The sequence below is a fragment of the Melanerpes formicivorus genome, unplaced genomic scaffold, assembly GCF_026170545.1.
Source record: "Melanerpes formicivorus ecotype bairdi unplaced genomic scaffold, bMelFor1.0.p_v2 SCAF_40, whole genome shotgun sequence".
Classification (NCBI taxonomy): domain Eukaryota; kingdom Metazoa; phylum Chordata; class Aves; order Piciformes; family Picidae; genus Melanerpes; species Melanerpes formicivorus.
Genome location: NW_027142392.1, coordinates 5,978,420 through 6,002,191, shown reverse-complemented (window position 1 = coordinate 6,002,191; position 23,772 = coordinate 5,978,420). Strand labels below are relative to the sequence as shown.

The following is a 23,772-nucleotide window of genomic DNA, read 5'->3' as shown; positions in this document are numbered from 1 at the left end:
CGAGAGTGCCCTGGCCCGAACTGTTCGCCTCGGCCTGGACTACCGCCCCCAGCGTGCCTTACAGCTGCCAGTCGCCAGGAAAGCCCTTCCCGTGGTGCTCCGCAGCGGCTGCCGCGCGTCGCCCGAGGGACCGCCGAGTTGCCGCCTCTCCCCGAAGTTTTACCCGGCGCTGCGGCATGGCGGGCGCCGCCCACTGCTCCCTGCAGGCCAAGCGCCTACTCTTGGACCCTAAGTTCGAGGGCTACAAGCTGTCTTTGGAGCCACTGGCCTGCTACCAGCTGGGGATCGATGCGGGTGAGGAGCGGGAGCGGATCCGCCGGGGCTCCGCTTCGGTCTGCGGCCCAGACGGCCCCTTGGGCGGCGGAGAGGGTGCCGGATCCGCCTGCGGTTTTTTCTGTCATTTTGCGGTGCTGCGCGGCCTGGTTAGCGGCCGTCGGTGCAAGCGTGCCGTGAGCTAGGGGAAGCCCCTCCCGCCTCACCGGTAGGCCTGCGCGCCGATCCGGTGTGGGGAACGACGGGAGGAGATTCAGCATTTCGTCTCGTATTTGCTTGTTAAAATTGGCTGTAGTATCGTCACTGGTCCCCCGTCCTCCTCTCGCATGTGTTTCTTGATAGACCAAGGTCTCTCTCTGTTGTCACATCACAGCTTTACAACTACCCGCCCCTTGAGTTTGAGCTTAGTTCCTAAATCCTTAAGAAAATATGTGTGGCAAGGCCGGCCGAAGTAGTGTGCGCCTGAGCGGGATGTAGTACATCCAGTTTAGAGAAATCTGTCTGAAATCAGCATCTGCTTTCCGGCGCGTTTGTCAGCAGATTAAAAGTATCAGGAACACGATGAAGACCTTGGTAGCTGGGTTATTAAATTAATATTACTTACTGAGCAAAGAGTGATTTGATCTGCTAGAGGGTAGAGAGGCTTTGCAGAGAGACCTCGACGGGCTGGACAGATGGGCAGAGTCCAACGGCATGAGATTTAACACATCCAAGTGCCGGGTTCTGCACATTGGCCACAACAACCCCATGCAGTGCTACAGGCTGGGGTCAGAGTGGCTGGAGAGCAGCCAGGCAGAGAGGGACCTGGGGGTGCTGGTTGATGGTAGGCTGAACACGAGCCTGCAGTGTGCCCAGGTGGCCAGGAGGGCCAACGGCATCCTGGCCTGCTGGCCAGCAGGAGCAGGGAGGTCATTCTGCCCCTGTACACTGCACTGGTTAGGCCACACCTCGAGTACTGTGTCCAGTTCTGGGCCCCTCAGTTTAGGAAGGACGTTGACTTGCTGGAACGAGTCCAGAGAAGGGCAACAAAGTTGGTGAGGGGCTTGGAGCACAAGCCCTATGAGGAGAGACTGAGGGAGCTGGGGCTGCTTAGCCTGGAGAGGAGGAGACTCAGGGATGACTTTATTGCTCTCTACAACTACCTGAAGGGGGGTTGTAAACAGGCAGAGGTTGGTCTCTTCTCCCAGGCAGCCAGCACCAGAACAAGAGGACACAGTCTCAGGCTGCACCAGGGGAAGTTCAGGCTGGAGGTCAGGAGGAAGTTTTACACAGAGAGAGTGATTGCCCATTGGAATGGACTGCCCGGGGAGGTGGTGGAGTCGCCTTCACTGGAGGTGTTCAGGAGGAGACTTGACAGGGTGCTTGGTTGCATGGGTTAGTTGATTAGGTGGTGCTGGATGATAGGTTGGACACGATGATCTTGAAGGTCTCTTCCAACCTGGTTTATTCTATTCTATTTCCTCAGAATGGGAGTGAGTAAAAGTACAATAACTGGACAGAATACTTAGGAACACTGTCAGCATGACTAATTTCTGCTTTTATTCACAACTATGTGCACAAATGTGACAGTAGAATCTGGTAGATTAATGTAGAATGGCTGTTGAATTTTTTGTTTGTTTTCTGGGAATCTGTTTCAGATTTTATCTGCATGAGTGACATCCCAGATTTCATGCAGTAAGCCTATTTAGATTGAGAGTATGCTTGGAATATGTAACAATGGACAATAACACCACATTTGTTAATATTAAAAGAAAAATAATGAATGCAGGGATAGAAGGATCTTCGAATGCTGACACTAGAAAATCACGTCATCTCTTCCACTAATATATAAGTGTATAGGAAATTGTACATTGCTTCCACTGGGTGGCATTGCAAAACAAAGTATGACATATAAGCATGGAACATTAGATGCCCTTAAGTAATATGTTCATAGAATTATTTTCCACTATTCTAAAGTTGTTTAGTCATATTCAGTAAAACACCTCAAAATGAAGGGGGGTCCTCACCCTTTTCTCTCTACCTTTTTTTCCCCCCCCAGTTTCCTTTATAGTGTTTGATGGCAGATGTAAGACTTCACTATTCATTTAAACTAGAAATCCCTTGACAGTATTCCTTATTCAGAGGAAAATGAAAGGGTTTTTCTTCAGTGCAGAGTAATAACTTTAAGAAGATCATTAAGAATTATACTTTGCAATTATGCAAGGGATTTGGATCTCCTGTTCCCAGCCTCTTATTTTTTCCAGATCTTTTGAGGACTACAAACTGAAAAAAAAAAATGAAGGACAGAGCATTTTGTAATGGTTTTTCAGCTTTTGTACAGTCAACTAATCAGTAGTATATTGTTCCAAGAATTTTCTTGAAAGGTTATATATATATGCTGTAAAAAGCATCTCGCTGGGACTGTTTTCACTACTTGTATGTGTTTTAGTTACAATTCTGACAGCAGAAACATGTTTAGGGGAGCAGGGAGGGAGAAGCAGAAAAAGGAAGGTTTATAAAATAAGACCATTTTAGGGTTATTTTGTGTTAAAACTTTATATGCTTCTGCATATGCATTCTAATTTCAGAAGACCAGTTAATGCAGGAAACAGATGACATGTTCTTGATTTCACTGAAAATAATTATCCTGCCTTATATTTGAGGTTGTCCTTAATTGTCTACAGAATATTCACATCGTCTCTTGTGGTGGTGGGAAAAATATCTCTGTGATAAAGCTTGCTGTGCAAACAACTTTAAAACCCATTTTCACAACATATCCTTCTAATTTCTTTTACAGTGTAATTTACTGTAAAAAAAAAGTCTTATCATAGTATCAGTCAGGGTTGGAAGGGACCACAAGGATCATCTAGTTCCACCCCCCCTGCCATGGGCAAGGACACCCCACACTAGATCAGGCTGGACAGAGCCTCATCCAGCCTGGGCTTAAACACCTCCAGGGACGGCGCCCCGACCACCTCCCTGGACAACCCATTCCAGGGTTTCACCACTCAAATGGTGAAGAACCTCCTCCTCACATCCAGCCTGAATCTCCCCACCTCCAGCTTCATTCCATTCCCCCTAGTCCTATCACTACCTGCGATCCTGAGAAGTCCCTCCCCAGCCTTCCTGTAGGCCCCCTTCAGATCAGTTGAAGTAGAAATTGGAACGGGTGGCAGTCTTTCCAATTATGACAGGTGCATTTTCTTGACACTCTTTTGTTGATGCTCTAGCTTTTTTTTTGAAAAGCCATGGCATGGGGAACAGTAATTTATGCTTTGCAGAGGTACAGTAAATCCCTCCTGGGTGGTGAGTATGAATAATCATTTGGACTGAGTGGAATTAATACTGTTGGTTTGCAAATATCAGCAGTGATTAGGAGACTAATTGGTAATAATACTGTTATTTTGCAAGCATTTTGTGTAGTATGACTGGGTTTTTTTATTAATCAGGTAGTATCATATTGCATAGTTTCCTATAGCCAGTATCTCCAGTGGGGTCAGTTCTGAGCCATTTAGTGTCTCTCTGACTGATGGCATTGTGATACCTTTTGCAGTGGCAGTGGTTGCACTGTAAAAGGAACTACTTTGCACTAGTTGATGTTCTGTGGAATAGAATAAACTTCTTCAAGTTTTAAGTAGATACTAAAGAAAACTATAAGGAATCTTAAATGAAGACTGCTTCACAGAGTTGTGAATGGTCCTTTGGAGGGTTCATGGAAGTGAAATACTGGAAATAATTTGGGTTTGAGCAGACAAGAAAGAGGAAGTTGAAAAAGTACCAAATGAAATAATTGTTGCGATGAGAAGGATTAGTCCTGAGATGCTGACTAGGGACTAAGGATGGAAGAATTACTTGAAATTTATTTACTTGAACTTTAACATTTGTTTATTTAGTAATAATTTAAAGTAGATATTTGTATGTTGTTTGCTTATTATTGTTTTGTTTTCCCCCCCCCAGCTGTAGCAGAAGTGAAACTTCGTGACGATCAGTATACCCTCGACCACATGCGTGCTTTTGGCATGTATAATTATCTGCACCTTGATTCCTGGTACCAGGATAATGTCTACTATGTTGATCAGTTTGGAAGAGTTATGAATCTATCAGTGACTCTGGTAAGAATAAACATGGGAAGTATGGAAAATACACATTGTCATGTCCCATTTGACTGGAGAGTAGCAAATGTGATGCCTGTCTATAAGAAGAGCCAGGAGGAGGATCTAGGGAACTGCAGACCTGTCAGTATGACCTTGCAGACCTGTCAGTATGACCTTGGTGCTGGGGAGGGTCATGGAGAAAACCAGGTGATCAGGCCCAGTCAGCATGGGGTCATGACTGGTAGGTCCTGCTTGACAGGCTTGATCTTCTTTTACAAGATAGCAACTGACTTAGTGGGTGAGCAAAAGGCTGTATGTGTTGTTTACCTGGACTTTGTTAAAGCATTTGACACTATCTCCAGCAGCATCCTCCTGGAGAAACTGGCTGCTCATTGCTTGGATGGGTGGATGCTTCACTGGCTAAAAAATGAGAACAATCAGCCATTGGAATGATCTCCCCAGGGAGGTGGTGGTATCCCCAACATTGGACACTTTTAGAGTTCAGCTCAATAGGGGCTGGGCCATCTTGTTTAGAACACGCATTTGCCAGTAAAGGTTAGACCAGATGATTGTTGAGGTCCCCTCTGTCCTGGTATTCTGTGATTCTATGAGAAACTGTGTGGATGGCCAGGCCCAAAGGGTGGTGGTGAATGCCATTAAATCCATCTGGCAGCTGGTCACAGGTGGGCTCAGTATTGGGGCCAGTTGCCTTTAATGTCTTTAACAGTGATCTGGATGAGGGGATTGAGTGCACCTTCAATAAGTTTGCAGATGACAGTTTAATTGAGTGCTTCAGGGTAGGAAGGCTCTGCAAAGGGACAGGCTGGATAAATGGGCAAGGCCGATGGTATGAGATTCAACAGGCTGCTCAGTAGAGAAAGACCTTGAAGTGTTGGTGGGCTGCATGTGAGCCATCTGTGTGCTCAGATGGCCAAGAAGGCCAACAGTATCCTGGCCTGTAGCAGCAGTAATGTGACAAGAGCAGGACTAAGGAAGTGATTGTCCCTCTGTACTCAGAACTGGTGAGGCCACATTTCAAATACTGTGTTCAGTTTTGGATTCTTCAGTATAAGAAGGACATTGAGGTGCTGGAGTGTGTCCAAAGGGCAGCAATGCTGATGAAGGGTCTAGAGAACTGGCATTTAGTCTGGAGAAAAGGAAACTGAGGGGAGATCTTCTTGCTCTCCACAACTAGCTGAAAGGAGGTTGTAGTGAGGTGGGTGTTGGCCAGTTCTTTGGAGTAAAAAGTGAAGCAGCTCCCCACTGCCAGCACAACACAGAAACCCTATACATTAATTTATTAGGAGGGTACTAAAGTGTGTACATTTCTTTCTTATCAAATAAATTAGTTAAAAGCATTTAATGTTCAGGAAATCAAATTAGTAAATATTCTTCCCTAGGACTGGTGGGTCCACTGGAATCTTTAAGAAAATGGTACTTGTCTAATATTTTGGACTGAAATAAATAACTGCCATCTTGTGTTCTGATACACAGCACAGTGCTGCTTTGCAAAGGAAACATGTTTGCATGTGTATGGAAAGGAATGAGTATTCAGAAACATCACCAAGGTGTCTTATTACAAATGTGCTTGGCCATATATTAGTCAAATGTATATTGCAAGTACTGTTTTCAGCCAAGTATAGCTTACAAATTGGCAGCAGCTACAAATGTCAGTTGTCTTTAAAACAAAATGGAACAGGGTAATATGTTTGTCCTGAATCCCAAGGGAAAGGACACATAGGCTTTTTAACACATAATTATTTCTAGTTTTGCTTCTGATTTTGCTTGCAACTTTGATTCTAATATGGCCCTGTTACTTATCCATAAGTCATGATTTATTCCTGCAACTTAAGTGTTTCAAAAGATGTCATCTGTGAAGGCAAAAAAGTGTAGATAATACCATGGTGATGTTCAAAATCACACATCATTTAAAATTACACACAGTTTAAAATTAAAAGTTATCAGTGTGAGCAGTTTTTCAAAGTCAATGGAGGAATCATAGAATCAACCAGGTGGGAAGTGACCTCCAAGATGATCTAGTTCTACGTATCACCCAGTCCTATCCAGTCAACAAGACCATGGCACTAAGTGCCTCATCCAGTCTTTTCTTGAAGAACTCCAAGGATGGCGACTCCACCACCTTCCTAGGCAGCACACTCCAATGTCAAATCCCTCTCTCTGTGAAGAACTTCTTCCTAATATCCAGCCTGAACCTCCCCTGGCACAACTTGAAACTCTGTCCCCTCATTCTGTTGCTGGTTGCCTGGGAGAAGAGACCAACCCTCACCTGGCTACAACCTCCCTTCAGGTAGTTGTAGACAGCAATGAGGTCTGCCCTGAACATCCTCTTCTCCAGGCTAAGCAACCCCAGCTCCCTCAGCTTCTCCTCACAGGGCTTGTGCTTGAGGCCTCTCACCAGCTTTGTTGCCCTTCTCTGGACACGTTCCAGTACATCAGCATTATTCTTGAATTGAGTGGCCCAGGACTGGACACAGTACTCAAAGTGTGGCCTCACCAGTGCTGAGTACTGGGGAAGAAAAACCTCCCTTGTCCCACTGGCCACACTGTGCCTGACACAGGCCAGGATGCCATTGGCCTTCTTGCCCACCTGGACACACTGCTGGCTCATGTTCAGAATTTTCTGAGTTAGTTCCTTAAATAAGCAGAGTATTCAGGTGTTGGGTTTTTTTATACCAGATTGAGAAAGTTGTTATCCCAACTTGGCTGGGAATACTCTATAAAAGCTTTGACATTCTACTAAGGCTATTGAAGTTCTTCCATTCACTAAACCAGCATCATGACTTTCTTTTAAAGACCCAGTAGTGACAGCACTATTGAGTTGGGTTGGTGGTTTTTTTCTTTGTTTTGTGTTATTTTTTTGTATGTGATGTGGGAATTATTTTTTTTAATGCAAATTGTATTTAGTTCTGTAAAATAGAAGGGGAAAAAAATGAGTGCTGAGATAGAACTAAGTAGAAACCAACGTGGTGAAATTCCACCACTCTTTCCATGTATGTGGAAATAACACTTCCTTCCCACTTTTTTCCAAATATTCTCAAGCTCACAAAGAAGCTGCTGAATTTCTACTGAGGTTTGCTATCCTTAATTTGTCTTTAATTCTGAAGTCAATAAATGCTTCATAAAGTCTGGGTGGCCTGTATCAGGAATAGTATGGCCAGCAGAAGCAGGGAAGTCATTCTGTCCATGTACTCAGCACTGGTTAGGCCACACCTTGAGTACTGTGTCCAGTTCTGGGCCCCTCAGTTTGGGAAAGATGTTGAGTTGCTGGAATGTGTCCAGAGAAGGACAACAAAACTGGGGAGGGGTTTGGAGCACAAGCCCTATGAGCAGAGGCTGAGGGAGCTGAGGTTGCTTAGCCTGGAGAAGAGGAGGCTCAAAGGAGACCTTACTGCTGTCTACAACTGCCTGAAGGGAGGTTGTAGCCAGGTGGGGGTTGGTCTCTTCTCCCAGGCAACTAGTACCAGAACAAGAGGACACAGTCTCAAGCTGCACCAGGGGAGGTTTAGGCTGGATGTCAGGAAGAAGTTCTTCACAGAGAGAGTGATTTGCCATTGGAATGGGCTGCCCAGGAAGATGGTGGAGTTACCATCATTGGAGATGTTTAAGAGGAGACTGGATGGGGTGCTTGGTGCCATGGTTTAGTTGATTAGATAGTGTTGGATAATAGGTTGGACTTGATGATCTCGAAGATCTTTTCCAACCTTGTTTATTCTGTTCTATTTGTTTATAGGACACTGCTCTACAAAAGCCAAGAGAAGTTTTCAGGCTACCTACTGACTTAACAGCTTACGATGATCGCCTTTGTGCCTCGATACACTTCCCATCTTCCACATGGGTTACCCTTTCTGATGGTACAGGAAGACTCTACTTAATTAAATCAGGCAAGCGTGGAAACAGTGCATCCGAAAAGTGGGAGGTAAGTCTTGCTATGGCATGCTTAAAAATTGTACATCTACCAAATAATTCTTATTCTTGCTGTGCTATGTAGTTTCTAGAATTAAAACGTTCAGCTATAGCTACCAAGTGCTAAATGTCTCAAGCTGCAGGATGTGCAGCCCTTCTCTATGAAATTCTCTTATGTTTGCTGTGGTGCTTATCAAAGCCTTGCAGTATGATGGTAATATACTCTGTCTGCCCAGTCCTATCCAAACACTGGATGGACTTTTCCAAGCTGCATACATAAAAGTTCAAAACCTTCTAACCCTAGCTGTTCCTAAACATGAATATTGTACTTCTTTGTTAAAATTTTTGTCTTTTATTCCCCTTTATGAAACTTTGTAGAGAAGGAAATTTGAATCTGTAAAGATAGTACCAAATAAATCAAACCCTCTCCCCTCATTCTTGTTTGTGCATGTCAAGATTTATAAAGATTTTTGGGATGCTGGGGTGTCTAAAGAAGTAGTGAGGGCCTTGGTGAAATGCTTACGTTTCTCTCTGAAGTGTGAGAGTGTTTCCCCCACTTGAAAGACTGTGTTTATGCATCCTGATCTGTTTGGCAGTTCTTGTATCTCTGCTTATTGTGGTAGTAAATAGCCATAATGCAGATGGGTTTGTGAATCTTTGTGCTTTGTTAAATGGTTTTATAATATAAACAATAATAACTGAAAGCATTTCAGAATTGTGGGTTGACAGCCAAGGAAGGAGGAACCAGAACTGTGTGATGTTCATGGATTCATGTTGTCAGAGAGGTTTGGGGGAAGCAAAGTTTAACTGATTTGCCACTTGCTGAAGCCTTTCACTGTTTTCTCAGAAAGAGCAAGACTTCCAGTTTCAACTGATTGACTCTTTACTACGATTTTGTCTTCCAGATTGTGTTTAATGAAGAACTAGGAAGTCCATTCATTATAGCACATAGTGTTTCGTTTGTAAAATCTGATGTGCATTCGGTAGCTGTGCTGCTGCTTAGGGTAGAAAAAGATGAATTGGACACAAAAGGAAGTGGATTTCATGTTACCTTGGAATGGCTTACAATTGGAGAGATAAGCAAAGAGGGTAAGTGTTACATTAATTTAAGGGCTGCGTATTTAACAAACTCATTAGGAAGAAGATGATGACAGACTCCTTTTGAAACTATGGTAGTGTGATTTAACTGTTAGGATTGCTTGATATTTTGAGTGTACTGAGATTCTCATGTAACAGTTTCTCTTCTAGCAAACCAGCACAGCTAAGATTTTTTAATATTTTTATTTTATAGGTGATCACAGGTATGAAATCTTTAAAAGGAGAGTTTTACAAGGCAAATCAGTCCCTCATTATGCAGCAATAGAGCCCAGTGGGGATGGTCTAATGATTGTTTCTTACAAACCATTCAAATTTATGCATGATGAAGAAGACAAACCAGAAGAAAATGATGATGCAAAAACAACAAATGAAAAGAAAGGTAAGATTTGTCTGGCAGATTAGGATAGGCTGCTCTCTTTTGGCTTAGAAAATGGCTTGTCCGTTTAGCATCAGTTTTGGAACTGCAGCAATAAATGTCTTAATACCTATCTTCCAGAATTTTTTATTTTTTTAAGGACAGGTTGTCTTGTTTTGGTTTGTTTTCAGCCTGGGAACTTGCATTGTGTAAAAACATAGGAGAAGCTGGTTTAGATTGTAGACAAATTTTTTAATGCTACAGTAAATGCAGACTTATAGTTAAGGCCCATATATAACTCTATCAGCATACTTGAGTATACACATGAAAATAAACTGCCATTCACACAGGGGACACAAATTACCTCAATTGCTAAAAAAAAAGAGATGTTTCTTCATTTTATAACAAGAATATATTTTATATAAATTGTTCAGAGTAAAAGCTAATTTTCACTCTTCCTCCAACCTCTATTCAGTGTCTCCCAGCACTGCATATTGTGCAATCCAGCAGAGTATTTGTAATCTAGTTTGCATTCTTTTGCACATTTCCAATTACAGAACCTGTCTATTACTGGCAGCAGACTGAAGATGATGTGACAGTAACAGTTCACATTCCTCAAGACATCACTAAAGATGACATAAAAGTACGCTTTTCCCCTGATAACATTTGTGTTACACTGAGGGACCAGCCTCCTTTGATGGAAGGGAAACTCTATTCATCGGTGGACCATGAAAGCTGCACGTGGATAATTAGAGAGGACAAAAGGTGTTGTATATTCTAGATTTCCTATTGATGGGAATTAATTTCAAAGTATATACTGTAACTGACTTTGGACCTCTCCAGGAATGATCTTATTTAATGCTACACCCTCCTTACAGGAACCTGTCTCTGCTGCTCAAAATAGTTCATTGACTTTTGCAATGCTGCCTCAGGCTGTTTCTCTAGCCTATTGTGAAAGTAATCCCCTCCTCTCACTGTTACTTGCCTATAAGCTACGTGACTAGCTATTTTCTGCAACATAGAAGAGTCTTTCCAGAATAGTAAGTTCTTTTATTTCACAAAATAAAAGGCATTATATAAAACTGTACTGGTAGCTGTACCTCTTAGCAGACCAGGAAATTAAGAGCTTCTTGTACTGAGCTGTGAAGAAAAGTTCTTTGCAACATTATGCATACATTTGATGCTCAAAGTTAAATTCTTCACACTATTTTCATATGCTTTGCTTTAGTTGTTGGCAGCCAGTGTTAATGGCCTGTTCTAATGTGAGCAGTTGCCTTTTCAAAACAATACATGGTGATACCAGCTGCTGGAGATTACCCCATGTATGTCTGTATGATTACCTTGGGATTTTTTATTCTCTCTGAGAGTAGTTTTGTCTGTTTGCCTCTAGTTGATCACAGTGGAAAAGTGAATAGGTAAACTGCTACATGATTTTCATAAAAATAGTGCATCGTATAGTTATGAAACTTTCTTGATAAATTTAGTAATATAATACTTTGAAGTGCTAAAGAAAAGCTTACATTTTTACCAACTGGCCGGGGGAAAAATGAGCAAAACAACCAATAAAAAACCCCACAAACAAAACAAAAACCCAAACCAAACAAACAAAAACAAACCAACCAACCAAGAAACACAGATATTAAAACCTTAAATGGTTTCATAAGCAGTTCTTTTGTTAGTTGTCTGATTTTTATACTCTGCCTGGGCTGAGCCACTTCTTTCATGCTCCCCATGCTAGTCTGACTCAGGGTGATACTCATTCTTTCAGTGAACTTGGGGAGAAACATTTAAATCACCAGTTGGTCCACACAACTGCTGAGAGCTGTTTACCTAAAACAAAGGCCACACTTTGTGTTGCAATATGGTAAGCTTCCTGATATTCCCTGAACTTTGTGGGCATGTTCTCTGTGCCCATCTCGACCAGTGATTTTCCATTGTAGAAGTTTGTTCAGTAAGTCACATTCCTCTCTCAGGGCTTTAGTCTGTCACAAGCTCTGTGACATGTAAGGCTGGTTGCAGGCTGGACACAACTTGTGTTGGTTTTTATGTAAATGCAGAACTATAGGCTAATTCCTCAGTCAAAGGAGTTGTTTAAACATTAGCTAAAGTATGGAGAAAAAAGATACAGGCCGTGATGGTGGAGGGAGAATTCAAGGAGATGAGTCAAGGAATTTCATTGTTCAGGTGTGGTTCCTGATGGAATTGGTCATGGATCTTCCAGTAAGTGTAAGAAAAGCAGCAGGGTCTGTCAGTATGTAGCACATATTTGGACATTTACTGCTTTTGCTCTCTCCTAGGGTAAAGTAATGAGCCACTATTTCTTGAAACAAGCAGGTTTGGTTAAATGGTTGCTTAAAGCTTAATTTCCATATGTGGTGTCATCATGTGAAAACATATCTGAAGAAAGGAATTGTTTCTGTGGAAATAGAGGTATTTCCTTTAAATAAAAATTAATTTTTCTCACTAGAGAAGATTTACAAGTACTCTGTGATAAAGGACAGCTTTGTAGCAAAATACAAACTCACTTATATCGCTAAGCATATTTGTCTTTTATTCTAATCAAAACCAAATCTAACACAGACCACCATACAAGCTACTGCAAAGAAAATTAACTGTTGCAGCCAAAGCTAATACATAAGTGTAACAGAAACACTTAACTCTGTTTACTAGATGTAAGGATCAATATATCCTTTGTTTAAGGAAAAAAATCTGCCTTTAAGTTCCTAATGTATTAATAGCAACAGTATGGCTCCTGTCAGAGGCAATGCATTAGTTGTGTCCATTTCCAAGGCATTTGGAAATACCTTCTGTTCTTTGATTGGGCTCTTACTTTTCTAATACCAATTATCAATAACCAATAGATTTTTACTTTGAAGCACTATGGATTTCTGAAAATTACAGAGATTACAGACATTAATGCCAGGTAGCATTATTATTATATTATATACATTTATATAATATTATATACTATATATTACATTTATTATTATTAATGCCACTTACATTACAGTTGCTTTTGCATTTCCATAAACTAAACCTACTAATGAAAAACTTGGAGTTCTTAGCTGCTACATTTTTGAGCTTTCTTTGATTCATAGGTACTAAGTACTTAACTCTGAGCAAACCTGTACTGTGTTAAAAGAGATTCCCAGTAATCATAGAAGTGTTCTTGCTAAGCAGTTAGCAATGAAATGTGGTTGTGATGTAGTTAACAGTTTCTTCTGAAGGGATAGTATCATAGTATCAGTCAGGGTTGGAAGGGACCACGAGGATCATCTAGTTCCAACCCCCCTGCCATGGGCAGGGACACCCCACACTACATCAGGCTGGCCAGAGCCTCATCCAGCCTGGTCTTAAACACCTCCAGGGACGGCGCCCCAACCACCTCCCTGGACAACCCATTCCAGGGCTTCACCACTCTCATGGGGAAGAACTTCCTCCTCACATCCAGCCTGAATCTCCCCATCTTCAACCTCATTCCATTCCCCCTAGTCCTATCACTACCTGATATCCTGAGAAGTCCCTCCCCATACAAGGCCCTGTATTATCCCTTTGACCATGCCTATGTCTTGGAAATCCTGTTTTTGACTGCAGGAATTTGAGTCAAATTTTAGTGCTGTAACTTTGTCTGTTTTACTACCTTCTGCTCCGTTTTGGTTTTTTATTTCCCCCTCCCTCCCCCCCTTTTTGCTATAGATCTATTACTGTTTTTACAGTGTATGTTGCTGTAAAAGTAATCATAGGAAAATTGAACTTTATTTTTTTACCAGGTAGAGCCTTAGAGCAGGGCAAATGGTTTTATTGATCCCCTTCACTTCCCAATATCTAATACCTGTTTTATGAGAGTGTATAGACTGTAGTTTTCTGTCTCAGACTCCCAATTCAAGAAGTTACTTCTGTGTCCGTGAAACTTACTGATACGAAAACAAACCTATAACTGAATCTGTTTGGATCTGTCCTTGGGTCTCCATTAGGCCTTTTTAGTTCACAGTTTCCGGTTTAGTTTCCTCTGGGAGGTTTTGGCATACTGAATATTGGTTCAGGTTTACAGCACTTAAGTCTGTGTAAGTGGGGAGAATACAGATGTCTTTCAATGGTAATGTTTCCAACCACAGTGTTATGGAAACCATGGTCATTTACGGAGGCATTTTGAGAATACTGACATCATAAGACTGAGTTTCCCTAGGGGAAAAAAAAGAGGGGGGGGGGCAGGGAAGTCTTTAAAGTTTTGAAGCAGAACTTGTAAATACATACATGTCCACTATCATTCTCCCAGTGTGGAAACTGGGGAGCAGATTGTTTATGCTGGAGATACCGTGTCTTACAATAGCTTTGCATGTTGATTTGTATGTGATATGTGTGACAGCAGTCATTGTTGCCATTTTAATAGTTTAAAATGCAAAGTGAAAAAAAAAGATGGAGATAACACTGAGTTCTGGTTGCTTGTACAAGCTTGAGGTCAATATTTTCCGTGAATGACTTGTTTGGACTTCTATTCATAGTACAAAGGCGTATGTACCTTGTGAAATTTGGTCATAATAAGAAGCTTAGCATAACATTTTCTGTAGGACCTTCCCAGTTAATTAATTGTTTTTCAATTTCTTTTGAGAGTCATAGAGTATAGTTTTAGGTAGCCCTGCAAGGAGCAGGGGGTAGACCCCATGATCCTTATGGGTCCTTTCCATCTTCAGATATTCTATGATTTTCCTCGGGTTTCCCTTATCAAAAATCTTGGCTTTTCCCTGAAAGGTTAACTGTAAAGACAGTTATCCTCCAAAAGAATGAAATAGTGACTAATACTTGTATATTATAAAATGTTTGTATATTATTGATATATAACCAAATAGTTCCTGCTATGATGCAGTAACTAACTTTGAAGGCTCTCCTGTTCTGTCAAGTGAAAGGCTGTCACTGTAGATCATCTAAGTGCTGTAAAGAAACTGAGTATAATAAAGCTAATGGTCATTTTATCATTAAATCCTTGTGTTAGTCCTGTGCTGTAATTAAATGAAATTGCTTTGTTGGTACATCAGATTGTGTCTCTGTTTTTTCAGTTAGGAATTCCTAATGGTTATAAGCTTGATGTAGGGTTTTTTTAACAGGTTATAGAAATAGAATCGCTTCTGAGATAGGGTTTGAGGTAATTATCTATCCTGGATAACTGTTGTGTTTCTGAGGTCTACAAAATACAAGCAGTTTGATCCTCGGTGTTATGTGAAGGGAGTGCATACTTAAGTAGCCTTTCTAAGCACTACTTACATTTCAAATGAACATCTGCAGTGAAATGTGGATTTCTTTACAGGTAATTTCCTATGGTGTTTAAAATATTTTAATAAGACTGCTTCAGTGGATGCTGCATTTACATTGAAAACTCTAACCACACTTACATGGATCTACTTACCTTTGTTCTGAGGTTTTTAGGAATCACACATCCCACAGAATATTTTTCTGTTAGAAGAGCTTCATTTATAAATTGAATGCTAATAGTTTCTGTCATGTGATTTTTCATGATTAATTCAGGTTGAAGAGCAGAAGTGCTCAAATTTCCACTTAAAGCTTTTTTGATTATTCTGAGAAATGGATGCAGTGTTTTCATGTACTCCTTGTTGTTTTCTGTTTGCATTTTAGCTTGGAGATTTCTCTAATTAAGAAAAATGAGGGATGCCAGTGGCCAGAACTAATACTTGGTGACACAAGAGGAGAACTCATTATTGATCCTTCCCAGTGCTCTAAAATATCTGAAAGCTTGATGCATCTTACTTCTGAAGTGATGGTGAGATTTAAACTTCTTGAGCATTTGCCTGTCTTTTCTTGATACCCAGATTTTCACTTCTTTGACAGTTCATTTATTGTCCAGAATCTTAACTCTACCTTAATTTTTTAACTGAAACTGGACAAAATAATGGCACTGAAGTTGAGAATAGACTTTGAACGGTAATATCATCATCATGGGGGGGGCTGAAGTTAGCTTACACGATGGCTTCTGTGCTATCATTTACACTCACCATTTAAAAGTCATGTTTAAAAGGAAAAATTAGGAAAATATAACCATGACTCAAACTTTCTGTCATTGTTGTTGTACAAGTAGTCTACTTAAAGTAAAACGTGATTTTGAACTAGAATGTTTGTGATGCTTCTCTTTTTGGTTTAATTAGAAAATGGCATCTCATCTAAAACTTAAGTATGACTCTGTATTGGTGTTGATTGTATTGGTGTTGATTGTTGGTTGGGTGACCTTATTGCTCTCTACAACTACCTGAAGGGAAGTTGTAGACAGGTGGATGTTGGTCTCTTCTCCCAGGCAGCCAGTACCAGAACAAGAGGACACAGTCTCAGGCTGTGCCAGGGGAGGTTTAGGTTGGATGTTAGGAAGAAATTCTACACAGAGAGAGTGATTGCCCATTGGAATTGGCTGTCTGGGGAGGTGGTGGAGTCACCATCATCGGAGGTGTTTAGGAATAGACTTGATGGGGAGCTTGGTGCCATGGTTTAGTTGTTTAGGTGGGTTGGATTGGTTGATGGGTTAGACACGATGATCTTGAAGGTCTTTTCCAACCTGGTTTATTATTCTATTCTATTCTATTCTATTCTATTCTATTCTATTCTATTCTATTCTATTCTATTCTATTCTATTCTATTCTATTCTATTCTATTCTTTTCCATGTTTTAGAGGCTTATATACTTTCCTTAAGCTGAAATGCATTTTGTTGTACTCATGCTATCCTCCACAACAGAAATGGGTTTTATTAATTTTGAATAAATACATAATATCTTTAAGTATGTAAAGATATGCAAATGCCTCTTCCTACAATATTTACCTTTCTTAAATGAAAATGGATTTTTATTTATATATAGATATATAAGCTCAGATTTTTCAGTGTAGTTTGTTTGTCTTTTTATTTCAGAATCCAAACCCTGAAAAGGAGAACCCCCCTTGTAATGCTCAAGAATTAGAAGAATGTGATGCTTTTCTTGAAGATAGTGCAAGCCTGTGCAGATTTGATGGTGATACCCTGAAAGTCACTCATGTAGTAAGTCCTGCAAAGTACTACAGAAATACCTGGGAACTTTTTTTTATGATATCCAAGTTGAATTACAGTATCACAGTGTCACAGTATTGCTAAGGTTGGAAGAGACCTTGAGGATCATCAAGTCCAACCTGTCACCACAGACCTCATGACTAGACCATGGCACCAAGTGCCACATCCAATCTCCTCTTGACCACCTCCAGGGGTGGTGACTCCACCACCTTCCTGGGCAGCACATTCCAATGACGAGCAACTCGCTCGGTGAAGAACTTTCTCCTCACCTCGAGTCTAAACCTCCCCTGGTGCAGCTTGAGACTATGTCCTCTTGTTCTGGTGCTGGTTGTCTGGGAGAAGAGACCAACCCCTTCCTGGCTACAGCCACCTTTCAGGTAGTTGTAGAGGGCAATGAGGTCACCCCTGAGCCTCCTCTTCTCCAGGCTAAATAATCCCAGCTCCCTCAGCCTCTCCTCATAGGGTTTGTGCTCAAGGCCTCTCCCCAGCCTTGTTGCCCTTCTCTGGACACATTCAAGTGTTTTGATGTCCTTCTTAAACTTAGGGGCCCAGAACTGGACACAGGACTCAAGGTGCGGCCTAACCAAAGCAGAGTACAGGGGCACAATGACTTCCCTGCTCCTGCTGGCCACACTATTCCTAATGCAGGCCAGGATGCCATTGGCCTTCTTGGCCACCTGGGCACACTGCTATGCTCCTTGGTTTGCTTTTTTTCAGGAACTTTGCAGATAGCCTGGTAGGAAGTTGACTGTTTTTACTAAGGAGCTGGATGATAGATCACTTTATGATATTTATTTGTCAATCACACTGGAAATAGCAGATTGTAAAGAAAATGTTTCTGCAGGAGGCTTGATTTGGGTTGTGAGCAACCTTGGCTAACATCACGTAAGGACTTGGTCTGGTCCATTGTCTAAAGCAGGAAGCGAAACAATCTGTGAAAGCATCACAGATGAGCTTGTCTTGGGAGATATTTTTTTTTTTGAGTTTTGTGGGTTTATTGTGCTTTTTTTCAAGATGTCTGTACTCCACCATTCATGTTGGACCTTATCAACTACCTTCTGTCACACAAAGTACATCTAGGATAACCTGTTTTGTCCAGAAAATGTCATAGTTAGAGGATGGTGTTGTGAATCAGTTCATAATTTCCCATTTCCTCAGAAAAGCTCTAGAAGTCTTAAGTCTGTGTCTTGCAGACTTGATTCTTTTTATGTATATATCTGTATATATGTGTGTGTACACTTCTAAATGTATAGATACATATTTATGTATGCCTGTTCTTGAATCTGTGCTGCCAAAGCAAACCAGGTTGATTTTAAAGGCTACCATACAGCACCAAGAAAATAGCTGGTTTGTGGATACAGTGTGACAGGTAACATTTGTCCCGCTTGCTGTGTAGTGAACATAATGTTTCCCTAAATATTATTGCAAGAAACATAATTGCATCTGCTTGAAATGTATTAGCTACCTGTAGTGTATTGAGTTGTGGATCAGTGAGGTGCAGCAGAATGTATTCAAACATTTTGGCAACTAGCAAACATGAAGCTGTTGGTCATCTAACTCTGGCAGTATGTATGACAGAATGTTTTGACTAAGTATTCTGTATTTCTTTGTTCTGTGTTCAGATTCATCTTGGAAGCAACCAGTACCTTTTTTCAGTTGTTGTGGATCCCAAAGAAATGCCATGCTTTTGCTTGAGGCATGATGTTGATGCTCTTCTCTGGCAGCCCCACTCTGACCAGCCAGAGAACATGTGGGAACATGTTGCAACTTTTAACGCTTTAGGTAGGAAATTGGTTTGTGTCCCTTTCCTCTGCCTGAGACTTCTCTGCCTGAATACTCTTAGTACAGGATCTTATATTAGCTGAAAGTTACTATCATTATGTTCATAGCAGAATGATAACTTAATTTGAGAACTACTTCAACATAAGAAAGAAAATGTTTGTGCCTTGGGGAAGATAAGCCTTTAAAGACTGTACATAGGATACAGGCACATACCTGCACATTAAAAGGAGAGTTCCTTGGATAAATGACCTGCAGTTGAAAACTTAAACCCACAAATCACTACCTTAACACCCACACTGCAACAGTTGCAGTTCATATGACATGTCTAGGTGTATACATGCTTGTGGTAAGATGTTTTCATAAATGGCTTCTAGATTTTTCCTGTCTTGTTCCAGGATGCAAGTCTGTAGAACCGTATGTAACTGTTTCTTCTGTTGTATGAGCTAGGAGCATCAAATGATGCTGGTCCATAGCAGGTACAAATGAAGCTAGAAGAAATACTTCGTGGGTGCATTTAAGCTATGGAGCCCTCTGCCACAAAACTCTGTGACAGGAAGAATCAATAAAGAGTGGAACTGTGCCAGCTCTGGCCCAGGAAGCCTCTAACTCTTCTGAAATTACAGATTGCCCAGAAAGTTAAACACATGCTTGTGAAAGATTGTCAAGAACAGTTATTGCTGTATTCTTGCAGTCAGATTTAAGAATTTGGTTTTGGCCATTGGTGGGAGCAGAATCGTAAAGCTCAGAATCAGGATGTACTTCAAAAACGATAGATGCAATAGTAAGAACTGCCACATCAGATCAAGGTGGTCTGTGTAGCCCAGTGTTGTACCTATCAAGTAAGAAACATAGTATCAATCAGGGTTGGAAGGGACCACAAGGATCATCCAGTTCCAACCCCCCTGCCATGGGCAGGGACACCCCACACTAGATCAGCCTGGCCAGAGCCTCATCCAGCCTGCTCTTAAACACCTCCAGGGACGGTGCCCCGACCACCTCCCTGGACAACCCATTCCAGGGTTTCACCACTCTCATGGTGAAGAACCTCCTCCTCACATCTAGCCTGAATCTCCCCACCTCCAGCTTCCTTCCATTCCCCCTAGTCCTATCACTACCTGAGATCCTGAGAAGTCCTTCCCCAGCCTTCCTGTAGGCCCCCTTCAGATACTGGAAGGCCACAATTAGGTCACCTTGGAGCCTTCTCTTCTGCAGACTGAACAGCCCCAACTCCTTCAGTCTGTCCTCATAGGAGAGGTGCTCCAGCCCTCTGATCATCCTTGTGGCCCTTCTCTGGACACGTTCCAGCACCTCCACATCCCTCTCGTAATAGGGGCTCCAGAACTGGACACAGTACTCCAGGTGGGGTCTCACCAGGGCTGAGTAGAGGGGGAGAATCACCTCAGTCCATCCCAGAATTTACTACTTCTGTGACAGCTGTCGTCTTCATGTTCTCTGAGTGTTCTCTAGAGCCATTCCTTCAGAAAATGCTGAGTGTGACAATTTGCCCTCCCCCAAGAACATTTGTTTGACCACGCCACTCAGTCTGGGCCCAAAATTCATGGGAAGATATTAGGTGTTTTGTAGAGCTCACACAGGTTACTGTAGCACATAATTGGTTTTGTTCTGAGTTTTAGCAATTTCTGTGGATTTGTAATATGTATTCTTTTTAGTAGCTTGTTATTTTAAATTAAGATCAAATTAAGCTGTAAGCATCCTAACAAATCCTCTAACAAAAGAGATTAATTTCACACTTTGTTCTGTTTATGCATTTCAAGTTGCATTCTGCTGGGAAAAAAGTGGATGATAAGGATTAAGATTATTTTTTTTTCAAATTAGTTTCAAGTTTTTGTACTGACTGTGTGGTACTGTTTTAAGAATGTTTCTAGAGTTTTGAAAATAACAGGAAAGAAATGATTATATCTTTGAGCTTTCTTATACCTCAGGGGTTAAAACCCAATATTGTTCCTCTGCTATCCTCTTATTTTATACTACTATTTTCATAGGATCATAGAATCACAGGGATTGGAAGGGACCTCTAAAAGGCATCTAGTCCACCCTCCCTGCAGTGAGCAGGGGCATCCTCAACTATATCAGATCACACAGAGCCTTGGTGAGCCTCACCTTGAATATCTCCCAAAAAATTATAACAAAAAAACCGAAACCAAAAACCACACACAGCCAACAACAACAAACCCTGACAAAGACACCCTCAAGGCATGAAAAGAGGCAGTTAAAATGTGACTGTACTGTTACAGGTTAGCTCTCTTCCTCTTCTCCCTCTCTGCTCCCAGTGGGACAGGGGAAAGAAATGGGTTGAGCTCCTTGGACAGTTTGGGTCAGCCTTCCTGGTTGTATCCTCTCCCAACTTACTACTGGGGGTATACAGAGCTGGAAAAACAGTAAGCCATGACACTGTGCAAGCATATTGCTTTTTTAAGCTTGATTTTTCTCATAGCTCGATACAGTGCTATTGGAACCACTGTGTTATTTATCCCTTCTACTTCTTTTTGGGCTATGTAGGTTATGTCCAAGCATCAAAACAAGACAAGAAGTTCATGGCTTGTGCTCCAGATTATTCCTACGCTGCTCTTTGTGAGTGCTTGCGACGAATTTTCATCTACCGCCAGCCGACTCCTCTGTCCACGGTGCTGTACAACAGGAAGGAAGGAAGACAAGTGGGACAGGTTGCTAAGCAGCTAGTAACAACCCTGGAAACCAATGATCCTATCTTAGGCTTTCAAGCTACAAGTGAGAGATTATTTGTTCTCACAACAAAAACCTTGTTTTTAATAAAGGTGAACTCTGGAAATTAATTATTTAGTATGTTCTGCTCTAGTTTGTGTTAACAACTTGCTAAAGTCTTGCCGAGGTAACTTATCTGAGAAGTGCAATTTGCTGAAATTTTAAAAAGGAGATTTTTATGGGGGAATCAAAATTTTTCATTAGAATTTGTCTGCAGGTGAGCAAGCTTTTCAGTTTTGCTGTCACTGAAGCAAGTTTTTTCAGAGCTGTGGGAAAATGTCTTCAGCACTAAGCTTTCTCTGAGCAATTGTCAGAGGCTGCTATTGCATGAGTGAATAGATTGGTGCAATGTTTTTTCCAAGTGACTGTTTTCTGCCCTAGTCCTGAGTTTGGAGCATTCACTTCTGTTTTTAAACGCCACAGTTTATCTGTGAAATAAGTAGCCAGATAAGGAAAATTAAAGCCTGCAGCTAAAATCATCTGATGTGCAAAGTATAAGATGTGTGTATCATAAAGAAAAAAAAATATCACTAGCCCAAATGCTATTGGCCAAAAAAGATGATTTAGTATTTCAATATTCAGTAGCAACAAGTGAAAAATGAATGGAATGGAATGGATGGAATATTATACAGGTGATTAATTCAACGGGGTTAATTTCATTATGTATGCATATTGTATATGCGTATGGGTAGATCTGGAACCTACTCACGCTTGCAGTGACATCTGTTCATGTTCTCAGAGCAATAGAATAGCTTTTCCTGAAGTGAAGTAAAGTAAGGGTCAGTGATTACCTATTGAATTAGTCAAGGTGTCGTTCTACTCTTGGTTGTGTCGTTTTCTTTTGACATGGTGCTTCATCTCGCAATTAGAAAACAGCCTACAGGAAAAGCACCTGTATTGTGGACTGAAATGGGAAACTCAGAAGTGCTGCTTCTGCCTCAGATAACAGTGTAAATACTGTGTTATTAATTAACTAGTCTGTCTGTGATGCACTGTTATTAATTAACCATTCTGTCTGTGATGCACAAGTCTAAATGTGGCAATGTAAGAGTACACAGGCCATGAGGATGCTTCAGTTTTTCCTTTTCATCTGCCAGAGCAAAACAAAATACTGAAGACAGTCAAAACTGAGACAGTTTTTGTTGTTTTCATGTGCCTTTACTGTCACCAAACCAGCCTGTGAGAGCTCACTTTCAGCTCAGTACTCATCCAAATAGCTTTAATCTGCTCAGGGAGGTTTGCAGCTGTGGTGGGGGTACAAGAAAGAGCTGAGAGGGAAAGCAAAAAAAGATCAATCAGAACCTAAGAAGCAGCACAAAAGAGATATTTTATATCTAGGATGTGATACTTCTAAGTATCATAGCTGTAGTAATAAAGCCTATGACTCCTCTTCCTGTAACTCCTGGAAAGGCTCAAGTTGACTTTTTCCTTTTCTCTTGATTCATCAAAAAAGATGGAGCTCAGCAACCTGATGTATTCTCTCTCTCCCTTTTTCATCTTTTTATCTGAAAAAGAAAATGGATGTGTTTTCTGTGGTGTGCTCAGTGCTAGCATGCTTCACACTAGCTATTTATTCTCTTGTGAGAGAAATCTTTGATCCTTTGATACAATGTGACTTTCAAGTACCATTTGCAATTGTTGGTCATTACCTTTTGGAGGGATAAATATTTTTTTCCAAGAAGTGTAAAGGATGCTATCAGCTTGATTATACTCTCAGCTACATTTAAAAATGTGCATTCTCACTGAATGAAAAGTTAGTTTACTTTTGCCTGATTTTCTGTGTTGGCTGACAGAGATGATAGAGACATGAAGAGCTCCACAAAATAAAATATCTAGAAATTTTATTAAAATATGCTGCTGGAAGGGGGAAAGAAATCTTAGAAATACCACAGCTGAGGTAGAGGCATCAGTAAGAACCAGTTTTCTTTCACACCAGTATGAGGAAGTCAAATCCTTAGTTTCTGTGGAACAATTGAAGACTGTGTAGCATTAACTATATCCTTAAAACTGAAGAGGCAGAGTCTGTGTCCAGTCCTGAGTGTGACTTAACTGTCAAGACAATGTGAAAGTGCATGAGAATGGGAAGGACACTGAGCTGCTGAGCTTTATGCTAAAGGACAATCTTTAAGAGGACAGCTATGCTGATTAGCTGTAACTGTCCTTGAATATCAGACTGTAATGTGAAAATCTCTGAAACTCAACATTTGATGATTAAGTATAATGAAGCCCAGACTAGCCTGGGAGATGGATCTCCCTGCACTTAATGCATGGTTTGTGCCCATATATTGGTGCAAGTTTGAGAGCAAGTGGAATAGAGTAAACCAGGTTGGAAGAGGCCTTCGAGATCATTGCATCCAACCTATCATCCAACCCACCTAATCTACTAAACCATGCAACCAAGCACCCTATCAAGTCTCCTCCTAAACACCTCCAATGATGGTGACTCCACCACCTCCCTGGGCAGCCCAGTCCAATGGGCAGGGGT

At 41.2% G+C, this 23,772-nt stretch overlaps 1 protein-coding gene across 1 annotated transcript; it reads left to right on the top strand.

Annotated features, from left to right (window-relative positions):
* Positions 1 to 104: 104 nt before the first annotated feature.
* Positions 105 to 23,772, top strand: NUDCD1 (NudC domain containing 1). Its single transcript, XM_068158651.1, has 10 exons — positions 105 to 294; positions 4,210 to 4,364; positions 8,098 to 8,283; positions 9,176 to 9,359; positions 9,562 to 9,747; positions 10,281 to 10,488; positions 15,352 to 15,496; positions 16,629 to 16,754; positions 18,386 to 18,545; positions 21,066 to 23,772. The coding sequence occupies exons 1-10, from the start codon at positions 177 to 179 to the stop codon at positions 21,356 to 21,358; spliced, it is 1,761 nt and encodes a 586-aa protein (XP_068014752.1). The 5' UTR covers positions 105 to 176; the 3' UTR covers positions 21,359 to 23,772.

Bases quoted from the DNA above. Each gene is read 5' to 3' on its own strand.
- NUDCD1 (XM_068158651.1), top strand. From the start codon at position 177: ATGGCGGGCGCCGCCCACTGCTCCCTGCAGGCCAAGCGCCTACTCTTG. The intron at 8,284-9,175 runs GTAAGTCTTGCT...TTTGTCTTCCAG, and splicing joins GTGCATCCGAAAAGTGGGAG to ATTGTGTTTAATGAAGAACT. The intron at 16,755-18,385 runs GTAAGTCCTGCA...TTCTGTGTTCAG, and splicing joins CCCTGAAAGTCACTCATGTA to ATTCATCTTGGAAGCAACCA.